At 39.5% G+C, this 19,565-nt stretch overlaps 2 protein-coding genes across 2 annotated transcripts in view; one reads left to right on the top strand and one right to left on the bottom strand.

Annotated features, from left to right (window-relative positions):
* Window positions 1-6,062, top strand: part of LOC113476475 (isopentenyl-diphosphate Delta-isomerase 1) — a 12,020-nt gene extending 5,958 nt beyond the window's left edge. The window contains exons 2-5 of the mRNA XM_026842115.1: window positions 636-801; window positions 1,734-1,826; window positions 3,143-3,273; window positions 4,168-6,062. Coding sequence (XP_026697916.1) covers window positions 660-801; window positions 1,734-1,826; window positions 3,143-3,273; window positions 4,168-4,485 — 684 coding nt within the window. The 5' untranslated portion in view covers window positions 636-659 and the 3' untranslated portion in view covers window positions 4,486-6,062. The remainder of the gene's footprint in view (window positions 1-635; window positions 802-1,733; window positions 1,827-3,142; window positions 3,274-4,167) is intronic.
* A 1,396-nt stretch (window positions 6,063-7,458) lies between these two features.
* Window positions 7,459-19,475, bottom strand: GTPBP4 (GTP binding protein 4). Its single transcript, XM_026842114.1, has 17 exons — window positions 19,348-19,475; window positions 17,669-17,839; window positions 16,302-16,405; window positions 16,089-16,225; window positions 15,405-15,505; window positions 14,918-15,010; window positions 14,208-14,399; window positions 14,059-14,124; window positions 13,236-13,325; window positions 12,682-12,792; window positions 12,335-12,412; window positions 12,175-12,226; window positions 11,509-11,609; window positions 10,404-10,601; window positions 9,425-9,490; window positions 8,174-8,308; window positions 7,459-7,649 (listed from the first exon to the last, which is right to left on the bottom strand). The coding sequence occupies exons 1-17, from the start codon at window positions 19,393-19,395 to the stop codon at window positions 7,497-7,499; spliced, it is 1,896 nt and encodes a 631-aa protein (XP_026697915.1). The 5' UTR covers window positions 19,396-19,475; the 3' UTR covers window positions 7,459-7,496.
* Window positions 19,476-19,565: the final 90 nt, after the last annotated feature.

The following is a 19,565-nucleotide window of genomic DNA, read 5'->3' on the forward strand; positions in this document are numbered from 1 at the left end:
CCCCGCAGGGGAAGGGGACTGCGGGGGGACGGGGCCTCAGCCCGCTGAGGAGCGGGCTCGGCGGGGAAGGGGCTCTGGAGGGAGAGGGCGGCGGGAGCTGACTGGAGCACACCCTCAGCAGGCGGAGGCAGCGGGTCACGGGCGGCAAAGACGGGGTTTGGGGGTGCCGAAGCCAAGTGCCTCGGGCTGCGTGGCTTGGTCAGGGAAGCCTTGTAACTTAGTTCTTAACTAATGGGGGAGGCAAAAACCTCAGGCATGTCGTGCCCGGCATTATAAATGTAACCTAGCGGTAGCGTGCAGGGCTGGGGCACTGGGCGGTTAGACAAGGTAAAATTTGGAATTGGATTCCCTATGCTAGCAGTCTCTCCGAATGTTACTTTTGGCGCGGCTGTCTTGCAGCAGCACCTGCACGGGCTTTCAGAGAAACAGAAAGGAAGTCTTTTAAGAGCCTACCAAATGCTGATGTGATTTGTGTCGTGGATAGGAAATTTCAGAAATCTAAAAGCATGCAAACCCCCAAAAATATAATAGGTGCACAATTTACACCATGTTAGAAAACCTAGCCAGGGGGTTATTTCTCGTGCTCTGCCCAGAACCTCATAGATGATACTATTACTGAATGACTTATTTTTTTCAGTAGAACCTGTGCTGCCATCACAATGCCTGAGGTAAACACAGATCACCTGGATGAGCAGCAGGTGCAGCTCTTGGCAGAGATGTGCATTCTTATTGATGAAAATGATAATAAGATTGGAGCGGATACTAAGAAAAACTGTCACTTGAATGAAAACATTGATAAAGGTACAGCTTGCTTACCTTCTAATTGAACCATTACACTGATTGAATATTTTCAGAAATATAGTCATGATGAAATTAAAGTCTTAATCTCAGGCAAGCGTTGATCAAACCAGAGCAACTATTTCCCCACATCGGCCTCCTACCCCAGTTTACAATATTTGATTTTAAAACTACTGCAAAACCAGATAGTTGGAGGCAGTAGCAAAGGAGAGCAACGTGTGATTGCACATGTAAGCTGTATGTAGCTTTTTCTGAAGAATGCCACTTGCTTTTTTGCCGAGTTCTTTTGAAATAGAAGAGATTTTTAAGTAGTTCACACAGAGTTCTACTTCAAATACTGCTAATAGGAAAGGTTTTTTTGTTGTTGCCGTTCTGACTGATTGTGGGTTTTATTTGAGGTTGGTCAGATTCAAGAATTCTCTTAGTGGTTTGTGACCTCCTTTGGGGAAACATCTTCCCAAAGAGTGAGGAATAACCAACTCAAAAGGTGCAGAAAACAGCAATTGTACTGTTTTTAAGGGAGCCTGTTTTCCATTGTACTTCCACAATTCCTAAAGCGTCTTGAAAGTCCATGCAGTTTTTTAGGAATTTTTGAGTAATTTCTTTTTGCTAGTAAATTTATGGATGCTGAGCCCTCCTTTAGAAGCTTGCCTGAACATGCATCTTCAGAATGGTGAAATGAGCAAGTTTAGTATAACTCTGTTCTCTGTTGCATTGTTGTTCTTGGCACTTTCCTAATTTCATAATGTTGTGCATAAGCTCAAATAGAACCTAAATAGTAACTCTGAGATTTTTATCAAATCCTTTTTTTAAAAAAAAATATATGAATTTTAAATTAGATTACCCAAAAATGAGGCTGTTCTAAGCCCTTGAACTGTCTTCATATGTGTTTTTCTGCTCTGCTTAATAGCTGTCTGTGTTTTTTTTATTTTTAGGTTTACTGCACCGAGCTTTCAGTGTTTTCTTATTTAATACAGAAAATAAACTGTTGCTGCAGCAGCGGTCAAATGCAAAAATTACATTTCCAGGTTAGTACTGAAACAAATTGTATTTATCAAAATGTTTTATTTAATATTTTAAAAAGTATACCATTCTAATCTTACAGTAACTTATTTTGAGGTTTTACAATTTACCTTTGCAGAGGAGAGAATTCTAAATACTTCAAAGAGTTGGAAGATGTGCTTATCTTGTGGATGAAGTAAAATAATGGGAATGCTAGCTTATTGTTATATATGTTCTTGGGAAATGATTGTCTGCTGACATGTTTAATCCTGTTTATGCAAGTTGCAGAGTGTGTGGTGTTTACCTCCTCTGCTGCAAGACGTATTTAGTAGAGTTGAAGCAATTACTCTGGTAGCTGTGGAGAGCGTTCTTGTTCCACTAGTAAAGACACATAGTGGGTGTATAGCAGAGCCTTGCAGCTTGGAAGCGGTTGTGTGGTGCTTCAGTGAGATCTGCAGACCTTTGTCGGTGTATGTCTTAACAAACGCTTTTTTAATGATAGAAGTGAGACTATGTGGCCAAGCTATATATGCATGATTTCTGAAGGTTCTTGAACTATTGCTATCAAATGCTAAAGGAGAGGCATAAAAATAAGAAGTGGGATGAAAGATAAATGCTTAAACAAGGCATGTTGGAGGAAATTAAAGCTGTCTGTTTCAGAATTTCAGATGGAAAACAGATTCAGGTGTTTCTAACCCTCTTCAACTTGAGGAAGAAGGACTTTTCCCTCCCAGGGTATCTTTAGAGATTGTTTTTTCATTTTTTCCTTGACTGGCTAACTAATCAAAATGCTCCAGTGTAGATTGTAGGTAATCTGACTATTTTAGATGCTTTTGAACAGATTAAAATTTGGCCACAGTTATTCTTCATAACTGAGACGTAATTTTTAATATACTTAAAACAGAGTATAGAGGATCTGTCCTTCAAACACAAGCATAAACTATTTACTTACTCTCAGCTGGTCTTGAAGCTCTGGGAATACTTTCAATATTCTGTTGCATATAAACTTCTAGAAGTAATTTTAATTGGCATTTGCAGGATAAACAAGGTCTTCATAAACTGGCTCTCTAAGTAGACGCTATCTTGGGTATGAGAATGTGTGTCTTCATGTGCTTCAAACACTAACCTGCAAAGTACCACTTGGTAGAGGCAAATCTCGGTGCAAAATATGGAAAGAAAAATAAGAGGTGAAAATACCCTCCTTCCTCTCTGACCCTTCCCTGCAAGAGAAACAAAGCTGTGATGTGTTGAATGTTCTACGTCTCTGGGTTTGTTTGAGGGTTTGGGTTTTTTTCCAGTGCTTTATATGTGTCAAAAATGTACTGATACAAACTTCTTGCAGATTGTTTTACCAACACTTGTTGCAGTCATCCTCTAAGCCATCCACTAGAACTGGAAGAAAATAATGCTCTTGGTGTTAGGAGAGCAGCGCAGAGACGACTGAAAGCAGAGTTAGGAATTCCCACGGAGCAGGTAAAGGAAGGAGGGAGAAACGGGAGTTCTTGCCATTGTTTGCTGATATACACCCTAACTGCATCTGGCAGACAGGGTCAGCCTGAAACCTAAGAATGAACTTAGGCAGGCCCATGGCAGAGTGCCATATGCATTCTGTGTGACTGGGGCTCCTGGAGGGCATCGCTGTGAGCTGCTGCAGCGTCCCTGTGCAAGACCCTCTGCAATCCCAAGTTTCCTATGGGAAGTAGGGTGGCCTGGGCACTTGGTGTTCCTTCCACAACAATCACCCAGCCCGTTTCTGGTACCTTCCTTTCTGGTGGCAGTTTAGGAGCACAGTGGGGTGAAGCTGCCTGGGTTCCACTTGTGGTCGAAAAAAATCTCTTTCCACGTTTTGTAACTAACTACATTTGTGTTGTGGGACAGGAGAGAAGCAATGTGCAGCTGGGAAACATGGTGGGTAGGTTGTCTCCAGGATTAATTACCCCATCTGCAACTTGCGCAGATCCCTGGTAGGTGGGGGTTATGTGTGGTCTGTTAGTATGCAGGTCTGACCTCTCCTGTAAGTAGCTGTCAGGTTGTTTCTTGGGGAGATGAGGGGCAGGTGCAAATGTTTGTGTTCATCAGTGCTTTGGTGAGTGTGCCTTAAGGTCTGGTAAACATTATTTAAAACTTGCTGGATAAAAGAAATCATAGGGTGAGTCTGACTAGAGAAATGGTGTGCAATTCATGTCATCAGAGTGCAATAAAAATTAGTTTTCATAGTAATTCTTTGTGACAAAGTACACTGCAATTGTACACTTGGGGTAAAAATAATTTTTAAGGAAGAGGGTAATAGCTGATAATTCTTCTGTAAAACCTGGCAGTGCTGCTGTTCTGGTTTGGCACCTACTCTGACAAGTGTTTTGGTCATAGGTAACTCCAGAAGAAATCTCCTATCTGACAAGGATTCACTACAAGGCCAAGTCTGATGGGATCTGGGGGGAACATGAGATAGACTATATCTTATTTGTGCAGAAGGACGTAACGCTGAACCCTGACCCTAATGAGATACAAAGCTACTGCTATGTGACGCAGAAAGAACTGAAGCAGCTCTTGGACAAAGCCTCCAAGAATGAAGTGAAGATTACTCCGTGGTTTAAACTAATTGCAGAGACCTTTCTTTTTAAATGGTGGGATAACTTATCTAACTTGAACAAGTTTGTTGATCATGAAAAAATACACCGAATGTAAATAGCTGGGGTAGAAGATGCTGAAGGCTGGCAGTGATGGGCGGTCTCAGTAACACTGTGGTAACTCATGACTCTTGAGTGCAGAGAATTGGTCCACCTGGAGCATGTTTAACAAATAATTTTATACAGAGATGGTTATAGCCAATGGGTTTTTGTTCCCTTTTCACCTTCTCTTCCCCCCAGCCTTGCTTCTCTTGGGTGAATTAAGCTGGATCTCACATAAAATGGGTAACGGTAGCTTAAGAAGCCCCCTGGGTTCATCTTTCTCCATTACCCAGTGTGACACAAAAGATCCTTTGTAGGTGTGTGCCCAGTTTGCTCTTACCTCCTTGCATAACTAACTGCACATGCTGGCAAGGGAGTCTGGGTGCCTCCTGCCCAGCTCGTTTGCTAGAACTGGTGTGTCCCCAGCTGTCTGTGACTACACCTGCTGGCACAGTGATTGCAAAAGAATTTGAGTTCTACATTTATGTTGATAAAGACTAGTTGCCTGAAGAAAGAACCCAGTTTGTTCCAAGTGATGAGGATGATTTTAACTGCAGAAAGCAAATCTCTTCAGCTACTATTAAATAAACCAAACACATAAAAGCTTAAGTAAGGGGACTGGTGGTGCGGACTGAGTTTCACTTTGAAGTGCTGCAATGTGTGTCCTAGCTTTAGAGAATAAATGGTGGGTTGGTTTGGGCTTTTTCCCTACCATCTTTTTCTGGTTAGCTGATGACAAAGTACTGGACATCTCTAAATAAAAAATAATGATTAATTATACCAAATTAAGTGGTATATGCATTAATGGCTCTTCTCTATCGTCTGGAAAACAAAGGTACCTTGATACAATCTTTTTTCCCTTGCAACATCTACTGTAATCGTTTTTCCAGAGTCTTGGAAGACTCAAAAACCCCTTGAACTCTGAAACTGAAGACTCAATTTATGTACTTACACTGATTCTTCAGTTAATCAGAAATTCAGCCAGACTGCAAGAGCCGATCCTTTTTGATCCTGCAATCAGTTGCTAGGAGAGTTTTAATAAGACAAATAATGAAGTGTATCTCAATTTGAATTAAAGTACTCTCCATACACACATCCCACTCCCACCCTCCATCTTGTGATTTCTTCTGTTAGGAGTCTACTCAACCTGGATTTCTTAAGGTAACTTCTCCCAGAGATGTCTTGATCAAAGAGTAGGTTTTTCATGCTACTTCTAGCATGTAAACTGCAGTGGTTCTAACGAGTCTGTGTCTGGTATCAAGGCAAAACTAAATTTCTCCCATGGTCAACACATTCCTCTCTCATCCCAGTTGTGACTGCAGCACTGAAGCGTCTGTGTCAGCATCTCCAGTGGTTCAACACTTAGGGGTTTTAGAGCAAAGTTTGTTGTATGTTGACCTGAATTGATGTATTGTCTTGAAGCAAATAATAGTGGATGAGGGAATAGTAATGCAGTGTAACAGCTCTCCTGAATTCAGTGCCATCAGCCACATTACCCAAGTAACACATTAGAATATTTTGCAAATACATAAAACACTTCAAAGAAATACTATCTTAAAGGTAAGATTATGATTAAAATTAGCTAACCTAAAACCTTGGATTGCTGTTTTCTTTCCAGACTTTGAGCCGCAGAAAGAATAATCTCTGACATTACTACACTGTAAACAACAACATAAGTATTAAACATCACTGAAGCAGTATGATGGGGGATAGCAGGGCATACATTTATTTTAACAAAGTTCTACCTTTCTAGTTCAAATGGCCAGCTTGGAGCCAGAGCTGACAAAGCACATCCTGAAGTAGAAATAATGTGCATAAGGAAGCTGAAAGCAAAGTTTCACTAAACAGCTCTTCAATATCCCTTAAAAAGCTTTGACTAAGTTCTTGACGTTGAACATTTTTGCAGCCTTACAGTATGCTTTCAATACTATTACATGGAGTAGATGAGGGAAATTGGATTTACACATAATGCTCTAATATTCTAAAGTTGACATCTGAACACTCTTACCCTGTTGTATTTAAAAAAACAGTAGTAATTTTAAGGATTCTTCCCCCCTTTTGGGTTTTTGTTTGGTTTTAAACCTGCATATTTCACTGGATTTCTGTTTAAAACTGCATTTTAAGTGTATTGTTTAGGCAACACATAATTTTACCAATCTCTAGATAATTCATACCTTGTTCCTGACCAACTAGGGACAAAAATGGACTATTTCATATTTGACAATGTATTTTGCCTTGAACAGATAAAAAATTTTTGTCTATCAACTTCTGAAGATAAAACATCTTCCTAAGCAGAGGGTGACAGTAGCATAACTGACATGCACTCAGGACAAAATTTTAGTCTGATCCTCATTTTCTACGTATCTGAAATATTAGAAGTTCTAAATTGTACCCTTTGCTGCCCATGCTGTTTTGGGTTATTGCAGATGGCAAGTCAGTACTGAAACTGCAGTTACTCCTCCAGCTTCAGTCACCGTTCAGCCCAGAAACTGGCAGTACTTGTGCCATTCATTCCAAACTGGTTCAGCACACGAACACTAACTTTGGGTGGTACTTGCCCACAATTTCAGCCTTCATCTGCTACATAAACTAATCCTTTACTATACATCAAAGAATTAACTTGTACACAGAAAACCGAACCTTACTGATGCAGAACCTTATGAAGCTGTGCATTTTTATTTCTGATGGTAGCTTCATTAACAAATACTTCCATTTCTAGATTTAACCTCATTTTAAATCTAGTTTTACATAGAACTTTAAATGCTTTATTGCTACGTGAAAGTTGGGAGTAAGAAAATGGCATGAAGTATTTTTTATGTCTATTTAGAAATAGTTTCTACCCCTGGTATCGACAAGTTTCTCATGGTATTACTTAAAACAGCAAGATCAAGGTCTCAGAACTTTCTGAGCTTCAAGTATCTTACCACTAACACAAACCATGTACTGTTTAAACACTCTATATGATTAAAAAGGAAGACAGGACTAGAAATTAGTTCTAATAAACTTAGTTTTAATTCAGAAGACTGCTTATCTTCTCTGTGTTTTACCAGATTTTCTCTTTCCAGCCAGCAGATGCTTTGGCTTCAAGTCAAATATATGTCTGTCCGACTCTCCTTTCCTGCCCAGGCGATTCATTTTCTTCTGAGCTTTCTTTGCCATAGTCTTGACTTTCTTCACCATCTATTTAAAAATAAACAAACATGCAGAGTAACTTCCTCACTAACTCAGGTAACTAGCTTTACCTACCTTTTAAAAAAACACCAAGCGAGATGATTTTAACAAGGACATTAACTGACACACAATGTACGCCACCATCTGCAACTTGAACAGCAGCACTCAAGTGACACTATTCCTCCTTAGCAAAACGCTTGTTTTTCCAGTACGCTAACGGTATGACCACGCTACTCCTGGAATTCCTAACTTATTAAAGGTGGAATTCCACAGTTTGTAGAACTCTTACTTCATACTTGCATTTAGAAACAAAAATTCAAAATGCACTTTCTTTGTATTATTATGTCTTATTTGTGGGAATGAATTAGGCATTTTTGAAGTATAGAGAGTCCAAACAAACAGAAGATGAAGCTGCAAAGACAAGAAAGATTATGTCTGGACAAACATCACCAGCCTAGAGTGAAGTTTCCCAGAAGCTGTTTTAAGTACAACCATGCTGATGTGACTGCTATAAAGTAAGTAACTTAACACACCTTTTCATCACGAAGACCAGAAACATCCCGTGGTGTGCGAGAGGAGCTGCGACTGCGTGCCACAGATTTAGGGGTCTCAGACTCATCACGTTTACGTTTCCTTGTAACACTACGGGACCTTCTCGCATAATGTGCCTGAAATTCAAAACATCACTTTAATAATTAAAACCAGGAACAATCAGCTCAGACACGCTCCATTTCTCATTAGGCTAATAGGAAAGAACAGGAAGTGGACTGCTGGGATACATCACACCAGCTGTTACATAGTAACATAAAGACCTTGTCAACTGTTGGGCGCTGCCTCTGTCCTACAGTAATACTCAAATTTTGGTGAATATTAGCATATTCTTTTCACAATTATTAACTCCAGTTCTCTGCTTTTTTTCTGAGGAGATTCTAAGTAATGGGTAAAAAGACAAATTAATGCATAGGAATACTGAAGCAATTTTGCAACAGGAAAAAAGTGATGAAGAAACCTACTCTGATTAGTGGCTGTTTACAGGACAAAGCCCTAATGAATTTCAGATATGAAGACTTACCCTCCTACAGCATAAACTCCTCCACACTGAAATCACTCCTAAATCAACATGGTATGTCAGCTCTGATAAGCATAAATGCTTGCTTCAGATGTGTAGTGTTGACGTTGCTTGTTTCCTAACTTCTTGCTTAGTGAAAGAACTTGAGGTCTCAAGATCTAGATAGCCATAATACTGATGGAGTTGCTGTACAAAATGGATTTTATTTTCCATTTCTGATAGAATGAAATGTCTCCTGAAGGCAAATCTATGTTTGAAGTACTTTGGCTCCCTTAATCTAAAGATGCCAGTTGCCCTCAAAAACTTCAATTACAACTCTCAGAATTAATGACTTGTAAAAAAATAAAGCCTGATCTGTCATTATTACTGTTTCTGACTAGCAGTGTCTCATTCAACAAAGCAGACTTGAAAATTAAGTACATTTAGCCAAACTGTTATTGAATCCTAGACAAATTCCAAAATAATCCCTAATAAAAAGCAGTGCATATATTCTTGATAGCTTATTTTTTCAGCCTACCCAATGTGTTTTGATCATGTCACTCAAAATTGCCAGTATCAACTGCCTCATCTGAGTTTCCTATTTTCTCCTTAATAGATCCCACCTCTCTCTTGTGCCAACTGTTAATAAGCATTTCAAATGTGCTCAGAGGAATTTAGCATGTGATGAAATTGATCCCTTTTATCTAAACATTGTCTTTAATTAGCAAAAACTTACATCATCTTTATTAGTCATGTCGAGTCCAAGATCAGTCATTTCTTTCTCTAGCACCTTCCGTTGGACCTGGAAAAAAGACAGTTAAGAAAACATGTTTCTTTCCAAAAAGCATGGTTCTATCTTACTTTTTGTCTTAATATACCACCATAAATCCATTATATTCACAACATATTTATTCCTTTGGCACACACCACAAACAGACGATGGAAGTCATAGCTCCATATTTCATTTACGCAATTCAATTCTCTACACCCACAAATCCTTCACAAGATTGCAATGTTGTAGCATTCCTTAAAGATATTTCAAATAGTTTTGCCTTTTGCGGGGAAGATGTCAAAGACAAGAATCTCATTCAGAAATGTTTTCTTCTCTCCCAAAAAGCACGTGCTTTGGGGAAGGTAAGAAATACTGGGTGTAAAATCAGCTAGATTCATTTTCTCAAAATGTCTAGTTATCAGTTTCTTACTTTGCAATTGTCCTGGACTGGTCAAGAGATTCTGACATTAAAAAGAATGATACCTAGGTTCCAGAAAGAAACATACAATCTTTTCCAGCATAGGGAGGGCCTCATAACAAATTTTACATGATCATGATTTGAAGTAACTATATAATTCCCCCAATTATTTGAATTCAAAGTAAGCAAACGAACGAACAACACCAGTAGCAACATACAGTGCAGCAACCCAATTAAACGAGCTGAACTGTATTCAAAACTTTTTTTGCAATGTACATATATATAAAAAATTTTACAAAAGACTCACTTGTGTGCCATGAAACAAAAAGGGCTACTGTCACACTCACTTGGTTTGGCCTCCACAATTAAGTGGTGACCAGAACTCCTAGGGGCACAGAAGGAAGCATGCAGCAAGGGAGAGGGCCAAACATAAGTACTAACTTCCACTACCCCATATTGTTTTATGTTTTCATAAAGTTATTGTGCATCAGCAAGATTCTACTGCAGAGTATGTTTTATACTTGCCTTTTTCGCTGTTCTAGGCATCCTTGGACCTCGAGTATCTTTTTCCTTTGACTGCAGAATTTTCAGTTTCTTCTTTTCTCGGATCTGTTTTGCCAACTGTCGGATTTCCATCATTTCTTCATCTTCACTTTCCGGTTCACTGTCATATTCTCCAGCAGCTTCTCTCAGCTCTTCCTCTTTCTCTAATTCTTCCAGTTTCTTAGATTTTGAAGAGATGAAATGAAAATCAAGAAGATGCTCATCAAATCCTTGACTTACAATCCTCAATATTACATTCTGGCATGGCTCAGGGCCATGACAGCATGCAGACCCTTCAAAGAAGGAACTATGTTACTTGATAATGACCACTTTGGCCACACTTAATGCAGTTGGTGACACAGATTACTGTGAACCTGTGGGGCACACTACTGTGCAGACTTATTTGGTCACATTGCATTATAGCTTGGCTGTATCTGTGTGACTGCCCTGAAGCTGCCCACTGTGTGAACACAGATGTACTATCCTGTGAACTGTGCTAGCTGTGCCAATTCTGGAAACACACTAAAAAACCCTTCTCTTTCTACATTTAGCATGAGTCTGGAACACCAGCAATTCAGATGTACCCAACTGTATAACTGGAGGCTCCACAGTCTGCACTCATTACTTCTCCTTGACAACCAGCAAGAAATAAGAACAGTGCTTTTTATTAAATAAAAATCTTATAAATTGAGAATTCAGTCCATTTCCTTAACATTATATTCTAGTAGACATAAATTTGATAGGTGAATTTCATATTATTAATAATACATAAGGTTTGATAGCTACATTCCTTCTGGCTATAGTCAAGAGAATGAAAAAATATAACTTCTCCTGCAAACCTCGTATTTTAGTATGGAAAAGATAAGATCACCATCATTTTGACAAGCTAAAGCAATTTTCCATTCTTCTGGAATTCTGTTCTTGATCATTCAGAAAACAGTATCTTTTCCCATGGCAAGTGCAGACAATGTAAAAGAACTTGTTTTCATTACATATTGTTTTAAATCTACAAATACAGTAATCTACACTAAGCAAATCAAGGTATGAAGAGGCAAGAAAAGTGTAAAAAGAATAGTGGAAAACTCACTCTCATTATATCCGGATCAATGTAGTCAAGTATATTATGACCTTCCCATATCTCTGGTATCTTATCATATTTTTCAGATGAATTCATTAAGTCCCAGTATTCTTAAAAATATAACAAAAGTTAATAGAGACAAAAATAATTTCAAAGAATGTTTAATGACAGAAAACAACACTCAGATCTTTTTTTTTTTTTTTTAAAGTGCCATATCCCTAAGTAGTAAGAATTTGGTAGCATCTCTGACATATTCACAAATACTTCTGATATCCTTCCAAATATTGTTCAACAGTGACATGAACCACTGCCAAGCCATAATAAGCAACAGATACCCAGCTGAAACAGAATACATGCAGTATCTCTTGTATCAATACTTTCTTCACAAAGAGAGCATCAAGAATTAATGAGGTAGTACAATATAAAAGGGAAGGGAAAAAAACACTTGAATCATCAGACCAGTCACTGTATGTCTGAGACTCTAAAATGGGAAACAACTGAGTAACAAACAAGGAACAGTCACTGAAGACTGCCACTGAACAGTTCTGGAACAGGACAGTATGCAATAAAAAGATGGCAGTGCTACTCAATTGAAAGGAGTCAGGTTTAGCTATTATCCCTTGGAACTAGCCAAACTTTACTGCTTAGTAATACTAATTCTTATAGAATACTTACTCTGCAGATCCAAAACATAATCATCTCCCATTTCAAGTTCAAGATCTCTCTCCTGCAAAGACATGTGTGGCTTTATATTCCATCTAATTGAGAATCTACGGGCTAATATAGCAAACTTAAAATCCACCTGCTGATTTCCTAATTAAGAGATGCCACTTACCAATTTTCTCCTAGGTGTGTCTACTTCCATGCGTTTCTTACGTGCTACTGCTCCCTCAGGTATAAAAGGCAGCCGCTCCTGAAATTAATTCCACAATCCACTCCAATAAGAAAGGGGGGAAGAAAGTTTGCACTGATTTTTTTTATAATGCTATAAATCACCATCGCAGAGTATGTATTTCTGAAGATTCCAAAATCCCAAGCTGACTCTCCCAACAGCAAAAGCAGTTATAGATAAAAAATAAGCAAATTTCACCATATGAATCTGATTATGTCAAGATGAGAGAATTCTTATCCTACTTAAGAAATACTGGGAAATACACTAGAAAGTGTACACATGTAGCCTACCTTGTTATCTCTTCTGGTTGGCATGGCCAAGTGTAATCTATTCAGTACTTCATTCACTTTATTTCCTTTCATTTTAGTATCAACACGATGGGCCAGCAGTCTGTCACAGGCCTGAAAGCACACATGGCAACATTAGGTAAGGAATGACACCTTCCTGATGCAACACGACACAACAGACTTTCAGTCCCAAATATCTCGCTCATCTTCTGTCTAATCTCTTATCTCTCTAGCTCTCAAGAAAGCACTGAATTATTTTAATTATTTCATATAAAAACTATCATGGGAAGATGCATATGTTTTTTGGGGTTTTTTTTTTACGACCTGACAATAAGAGAAAGCAACAGGACTCAGAAAAAACTCACCCAATTTTTTTAAAACTATACTTTGTATTAGACATGATTTTCCCTTTGCACCTGCTGAGGCTCAACAGACTATAAAGGATAACATGCTTTAAGTTTATCACTATAATGCAATTTAACTGAGATTAAATTCATACAAATAAGGCAAAATGTTAGCTGTTCATTTGGAATTAAATTGAGAGAGAAGAAACTTACCTCTGTTTTAACTTGGATTACACCTTCTTCTGTCAGAGTACTCGTCTCTATCACAGAAAATCCTTCTGCTTCAAAAGTTTCAAATATTTTCTAAAATAGAAATATTATCCCAAAGAATGACATTTGGATAATTTCTTTATGTACCAATACATTAATAACAGATCTTAATCCAATACCCATACATGAAACTTGTTTCTGTTTTATTAGAATATGTTTCTAAAAAGATGACAAACTTTACAACTACAGTTTTATTTAATCTGCTTCTTTTATAAGCAAGTAACTAGTTTCTAAAAGGCATCTATAAATGACCCATAAGGAAGAAAAAAAAAAGAGAAAAAGAGTGAGAGGAGCACAAATGCTACGGGTCCTTGAACTTACAGATACACAAGAATTAGCCCTGCATATACACATGTTGCCCAGTGGGACCTTCTGCTGCAGCTGTTTAGCAACATCTCTCAGTCTAGTCTTCACTGACTCTGAACTCTTACTGAAATGATTATTGCACAAAGCTGTTCAGTCTTACTTCCAACTACAGTAGTAACTGAAAGTTCTCACAGTGTCAGAGATTTCTGAAACCACTACGGACTTGCTTTCTGTTTGGCATTTACAATATTCAGTCAAGGACATGCATTAGACAGTACTTAAGAAAGATATGGGTCAAGACCTGGAAAGCTACTTTCCATTACATTATTAAACAGTTAGATAAAGAAATGATCATGTAGAAGTTTTTGCCCGATACAAACGATAGCTGTCCACAACATCTGCACATAGTATTTCTGTATACACCAGAAGACAGAGGGAGAAGTGGGAGAAGACGACTAACCTGACTCTCTTCGGGAAGTTCTGCAATCCTCTTCACATCACATTTGTTTGCAACAATTATAAGTGGCTAAAAAAAGAAAAAAAGAATCATAATTCAACTTATCATATTATAAAAACTGGGGGCTTATTAATAACGTAAACCAAACCTACCTTGTTAGCAAACAGTGGCTTAATATTCCTGAAGAGCTCTACTTGCTCCTCCAGGCTATGCCCACACTGCTCAGACACATCCATCATATAAAGCACAGCAGCACGAAGATGTGCAAGTGCAGTTATAGCCTGCATCTCGATGGTGTTCCTATCCTCCAAAGGGTGATCCAAAATGCCAGGAGTATCTACCACCTAAATTTAACATAATCAAATCAGGCCTCATCACAGGATAATTCATACGCTGTTTAAGGACGTGTGCTTGATTTCTGGTCAATACTGCCTTTTTTTAAGACAGCGATATTCTTTCCTTTCAGTCATAAATAAGACTGTAAACTCAGCCAAACTGAGAATGTGAAAATGGAGTAATGGGAGAAGAAAGAGGTTTCAGAATAACCAACGCTCCAAGTATTGAGCAAGCAGAGGAAGCCCTGGCCCAGAATTCGACAGTGGTAAAATGTGAGCTGACTGAGCTGACTTTAGTCAGTAATTCCACTTCCATCCTTCCCTCAAATTGAAAACACCCATACATGTGTATTTTTAGAGGAGATTTTGTCTACTGCCCTCATTCTGCACACTGGACGTTGCACAGCAACTCTCAGACACAGCACGTCTCATCAAGTTGCAAAAGTGCAACTCACATTGCAAAATAGCAAACAATATTATAACCAGTTAATTCTTTAAAGAAAATGTAATATAGTAACAGTTCTTACCTGCCAACGCAGATACCTGTAATCCATATGTCCCACAAAGAGAGATTTTGTGGTAAAGGCATAAGGCTGCACTTCTACATCTGCTCTTGTAACCTTCAAACAAGATTTATTCACATTTACTGAAAATTTCCTGAAGCTGCAAGCAGTTTATCATAATTATAATATACTTCTTTTGCCACAAAAAAAAAAAAATCTCAAAAAGATTATTCTGGCTTCTCTGCAAGAATTTATCTATCAGAAAATAAATATGTTAATGGGATACATGCTATTTGAGGGAGGAATAAAAAAAAAAAAAGATTTCTAAGAGCGAAATCTGCTGTAATTTTCCATTTATCCCTCCAGGAATTTCATTCAACCTCTACTAACACATTTGAATTTGATACTGCTCACATCAGACAGTGCCATAATGGTAGCAATTTTTTAAAATGTGACCTTATTTTAATTAAATGGTGTCTCAGTATTATTTTTGAAAAGAACATTTACATACCTTATTTATAAAGCTAGATTTTCCAACATTCGGGTAGCCACACAACAGAAGAGTTCGAGTATTGGGATCAATGGTTGGCAAACGGGACAAATGTTGTCTCACTGAAATATTAAAAAGATTTTTAAAATATTTGCAATATTTTTTTAACTGAATTAGAAATTAATATGCTGAATTGTTTATATACAAATTATTAACTTTTCTAACACTATATTTGATTGACCATTTATAAAAATGTGTAGTAGTTTGTAAACTCCACAACTATCTACATACAACAAAAGAAGAAACAATAAATAATTAAAAAATTAAGACTGCTGTCTTTTAGCTAGAATGACGCCATCAAATCATGCAACATAACCTGAAGGAATAATAAGGCTGAAGGAAGAAGTAATGTTTGGAAAATGTTTAACACTCTTTTTCAAATATATATTAGTAAAAATAATGATAAATAAAAGCATTAAGCAAAGAAAAACGTTTTATGACTGCTAGTAATACCATAAAATTTAAAGGCTTTTCAAAGAGAAAACTAGTTAGTTAAAAAATAAATTCTAAGTATTTGGGGATTTTGAAACTATTTCTGTTTCCTGTGTCTACATTCCAATCAAACACATTCTTCTGTTATTAAGTCTAAGAATAAATTTTGCATCCAATTCACACACCTCACTTTAGCTTATTTATAACACAAACCTTGCTCCAAATATTCCAGGCTTTGTTTCTGTCTTTTGATAATTGTGCACATTCGTCCCAGAGCGGCACGTTTCAGCTGTTTGCAGCGGTAAAGGGAATCACCATATTTCATCAGCCGCACATAGTCTTTACCAACACTGTGGAGACAAGAAATAAGAAGCTAGCTAACAATCATCCAGGCAGGTATAAAGTTGAAAAATTAATGTCCCTTACTTGTCAATCAGATTCTTGGCAATATTAATCTGTCCCAAAGCCAGCTTGTAGTGATCTTTATCATACAGAACATTCATCAAATCTGCATAAAAAGGATGAATATCCTAAAACAAAAGCAAAAAATAAAATTAAGTCTAACATTCTCCTTTAAGATGACTATTTATTGGCAACTATGCAAGTTGGGTTTTTTTTTTCTCTCCAGTATAGCAACACAAAGGACAGTACAAGCCAAACAGTTTTCATTACTATCTTATATAAGAAAAATAATCTGCTTGGTCATTAAATGCATAAATCTTATTCACTTTGAATTTCTTCTACAAACACATCTTGGACTCATTCATATGGAGTTTCCATTTCATCTTTTGCTTTGCACAACACTTTGTATTACAACTCTGAGGGCTTCTTTTTAAAAAAGAAAGTAATTGCAAGAAAGCTGCAATAATTTCTAAAAGGAAATTCATACTATACCACCCACACAGCACCAATATCAATTCCTCCTTTTTCTCAGTGCTAGATTAAATTCTGTGTAAGACTGGATAAGAAGGGTTTCTTCAATGCCCAAATAAATACTTCAGCTTTTCAAGGAAGCAGCATCATTGGATCAAATCTTTTAAACAAAGTATTTCAGCTACTTGTGTACTTATCTGCAGAAATTTCATCATGTGATGATAAACAAAATGCAGAAGGTATCTGTGGGAATTCTGCAGTAACAGTGGACATGAAAACAATCAGCAAAAAATATGGTTGCAGGTCAACAATATAAGCATGAGCAAAAAACTGACTATAAAAAGTCCCACTTGGACACATGGATCCAGGTGCAGTTGTTGGGAAGTTAAGACTATGTGCATCTTGTCAGTGTATTTCCAACGCTATCCTTTTTGGGGGCAAGAACAATGTTTATTTTGTCAAAGTAACTTCTGAAGAACTAAAGACGGGAAGCAGTGTGATATAGTTGGATATTTCTTACTGCAAATATGTTGCAGGGAGGACTAACCATAAGCACAATTTACGTACATATACACAAAGAAGAATAAGCAACATACTTTAAAAAACCCACTTTCTCTTCATTCAACAGCAACTTCTGACAAACATTTGATCAGTTAAAATCCTGTAAAACCCATCCTTCAATAAACATCCATGGGCACAATTTAGACTTCTTTTTGTAGGAGGACCATACTATTTTTGCAGAAAAAGTCTTCCTAAGATTACTCCCAGTAAAACCTACCGAGAATCAGTCAAAATTGCCTACACAGTGAATGAACAAGATGTTACTCAGGCCAAAATAAAACTCGAATAAAACCAATACACTGCTGAAGAAGTATTCCTGAAAGCAAAGCTCCTTTACGATCAAACAGCAAAACACTTACATCTAATTTGGGGAAATCCATTAAGATCTGAGTGAGCCTATCATGGTAATTCTGTTGAGTATATTTGACTTTTCGCATGTAGAAATGTCGAATCCGATGGATTTGATAATGTTTATGAATGACAGTTGGAGTCTTCCGCTGAGTCTTTGACAATGTCAAATCTATGAAGTCCTGCAATCAAGGAAACATGATTAACTATACAAATTCTCAAGTTCTTGTAGAGCCATAGGTTTCATTTTGGTGGAGCATGCAAACCAGTTAAGCACATCCATGCCATACAGGGTCTGCAATGTACGTTTTAGGATAGGTTCCCATCTCTGGGCATTAACAAGCAGTTTGGACATTCCCTCTCCAGTTTTCACTTCCCTTAGCAAAGGGTTGGCTTCCCATCCACAGCTGCAACAGCAGCAGCTGGGGAAGCGACCGCAGCTCCCCCAGAGCCTGGAGCCCAGGAGGGTGGCAGGCCCAAACCCCACCAGGAGCTTTCTGCCCACCACACTTGTAAGTAAAGTTCCCTCGTCAGACTAGGAGAAAACTTTTATTTTGAACAAGCGCGCAGCAATTAGGCTAAGCATGACACGGTCTTGGAAAACAGGACAGATTTTTGTGGTGGCCACCCCTGTGGGGCCGAGGAGATCACAGAATCATCTAGGTTGGAAAAAACCCTGAAGATCATCCAGTCCAACCATTAACCTAACACTGACAGTTCCCAACTATACCAGATCCCTCAGTGCTTTGTCAACCCAACTCTTAAACACCTCCAGGGATGGGGACACCACCACCTGCCTGGGCAGCCCATTCCAATGCCCAACAACCCCTTCTGGAAAGAAATGCTTCCTAATATCCAGTCTAAACCTTCCTGGGCACAACTGGAGGCCATTCCTTCTTGTCCTATCACTTATTTGGTTAAAGAGACTCATCCCCAGCTCTCTGCACCCTCCTTTCAGGTAGCTGTAGATGGCGATGAGGTCTCCCCTCAGCCTCCTCTTCTCCAGACTAAACACCCCCAGTTCCCTCAGCCGCTCCCCGTACGACCTGTGCTCCAGACCCTGCACCAGCTCCGTTGCCCTTCTCTGGACACGCTCGAGTCATTCAATGTCCTTTTTGTAGTGAGGGGCCCAAAACTGAACACAGGAATCGAGGGGCGGCCTCACCAGTGCCGAGTCCAGGGGTCAGATCCCTTCCCTGTCCCTGCTGGCCACGCTGTTGCTGAGACAAGCCAGGATGCCATTGGCCTTCTTGGCCCCCTGGGCACACTGCTGGCTCCTGTTCAGCCGGCTGTCAATCACACCCCCAGGTCCCTCTCTGACTGGCAGCTCTCCAGCCACTCCTCCCCCAGCCTGTAGCGCTGCTGGGGGTTGTTGTGGCCCAAGGACAGCCCCGGCATTTGCCCTTATGGAAACTCACACAGCTGGCAGAGATGCGCAGCCCCAGTACTGCTCCTCAGGCCGCTACACCCCTCCCTGACAGGACCCCCGCTCCCCGCCGTGGCACAGGCCGCCAGGCCCAGAAGCAGTAACCCAGGGCGGGCGCCGCGGCAGTGGGAGGAGGCGAAGGCCGAGACCACGCCGGCAGCGCGAGTGGGTGCGGGGGGAGGGCAGCGCTGCAGGAGCCGCCGCCTGGCAGGAAGGGAAGGGAAGGGCCCCCCCGCGCTGAGGGACGGGGAGCGATGCCCATACCTTAGCGGACGGCACCACCGTAATCTTCTTGAAGTTGTAGAGCGCCATGTCAGCCGCCCGAGCCGCGCCGCACGCCGCCGGAAGAGGGAGAGAGGCCGTTCCTCTCGCGGGAGCCCCGCGCTTCCGTCGCGGGCAGGCGGGGAGGCCGGGCCGGGCTCAGGGCGGCCGGGTGGGGCGCCCTTGCGGGCTCTAGAGCTGGGGAGACCCGGTCCCGCTCC

This window comes from Athene cunicularia, assembly GCF_003259725.1.
Source record: "Athene cunicularia isolate RWA chromosome 2 unlocalized genomic scaffold, athCun1 chr2_part1, whole genome shotgun sequence".
NCBI lineage: Eukaryota > Metazoa > Chordata > Aves > Strigiformes > Strigidae > Athene > Athene cunicularia.

What these genes read in the sequence shown, in the direction of transcription:
- GTPBP4 (XM_026842114.1), bottom strand. Translation starts at nt 19,395, where the DNA reads ATGGCGCTCTACAACTTCAAGAAGATTACGGTGGTGCCGTCCGCTAAG. An exon ending in ACAGGTATCTGCGTTGGCAG is followed by an intron (nt 14,400 to 14,917) that starts GTAAGAACTGTT and finishes TGTTAAATTTAG; the next exon opens with GTGGTAGATACTCCTGGCAT. An exon ending in TTGATCCGGATATAATGAGA is followed by an intron (nt 10,602 to 11,508) that starts GTGAGTTTTCCA and finishes TCAAAATCTAAG; the next exon opens with AAACTGGAAGAATTAGAGAA.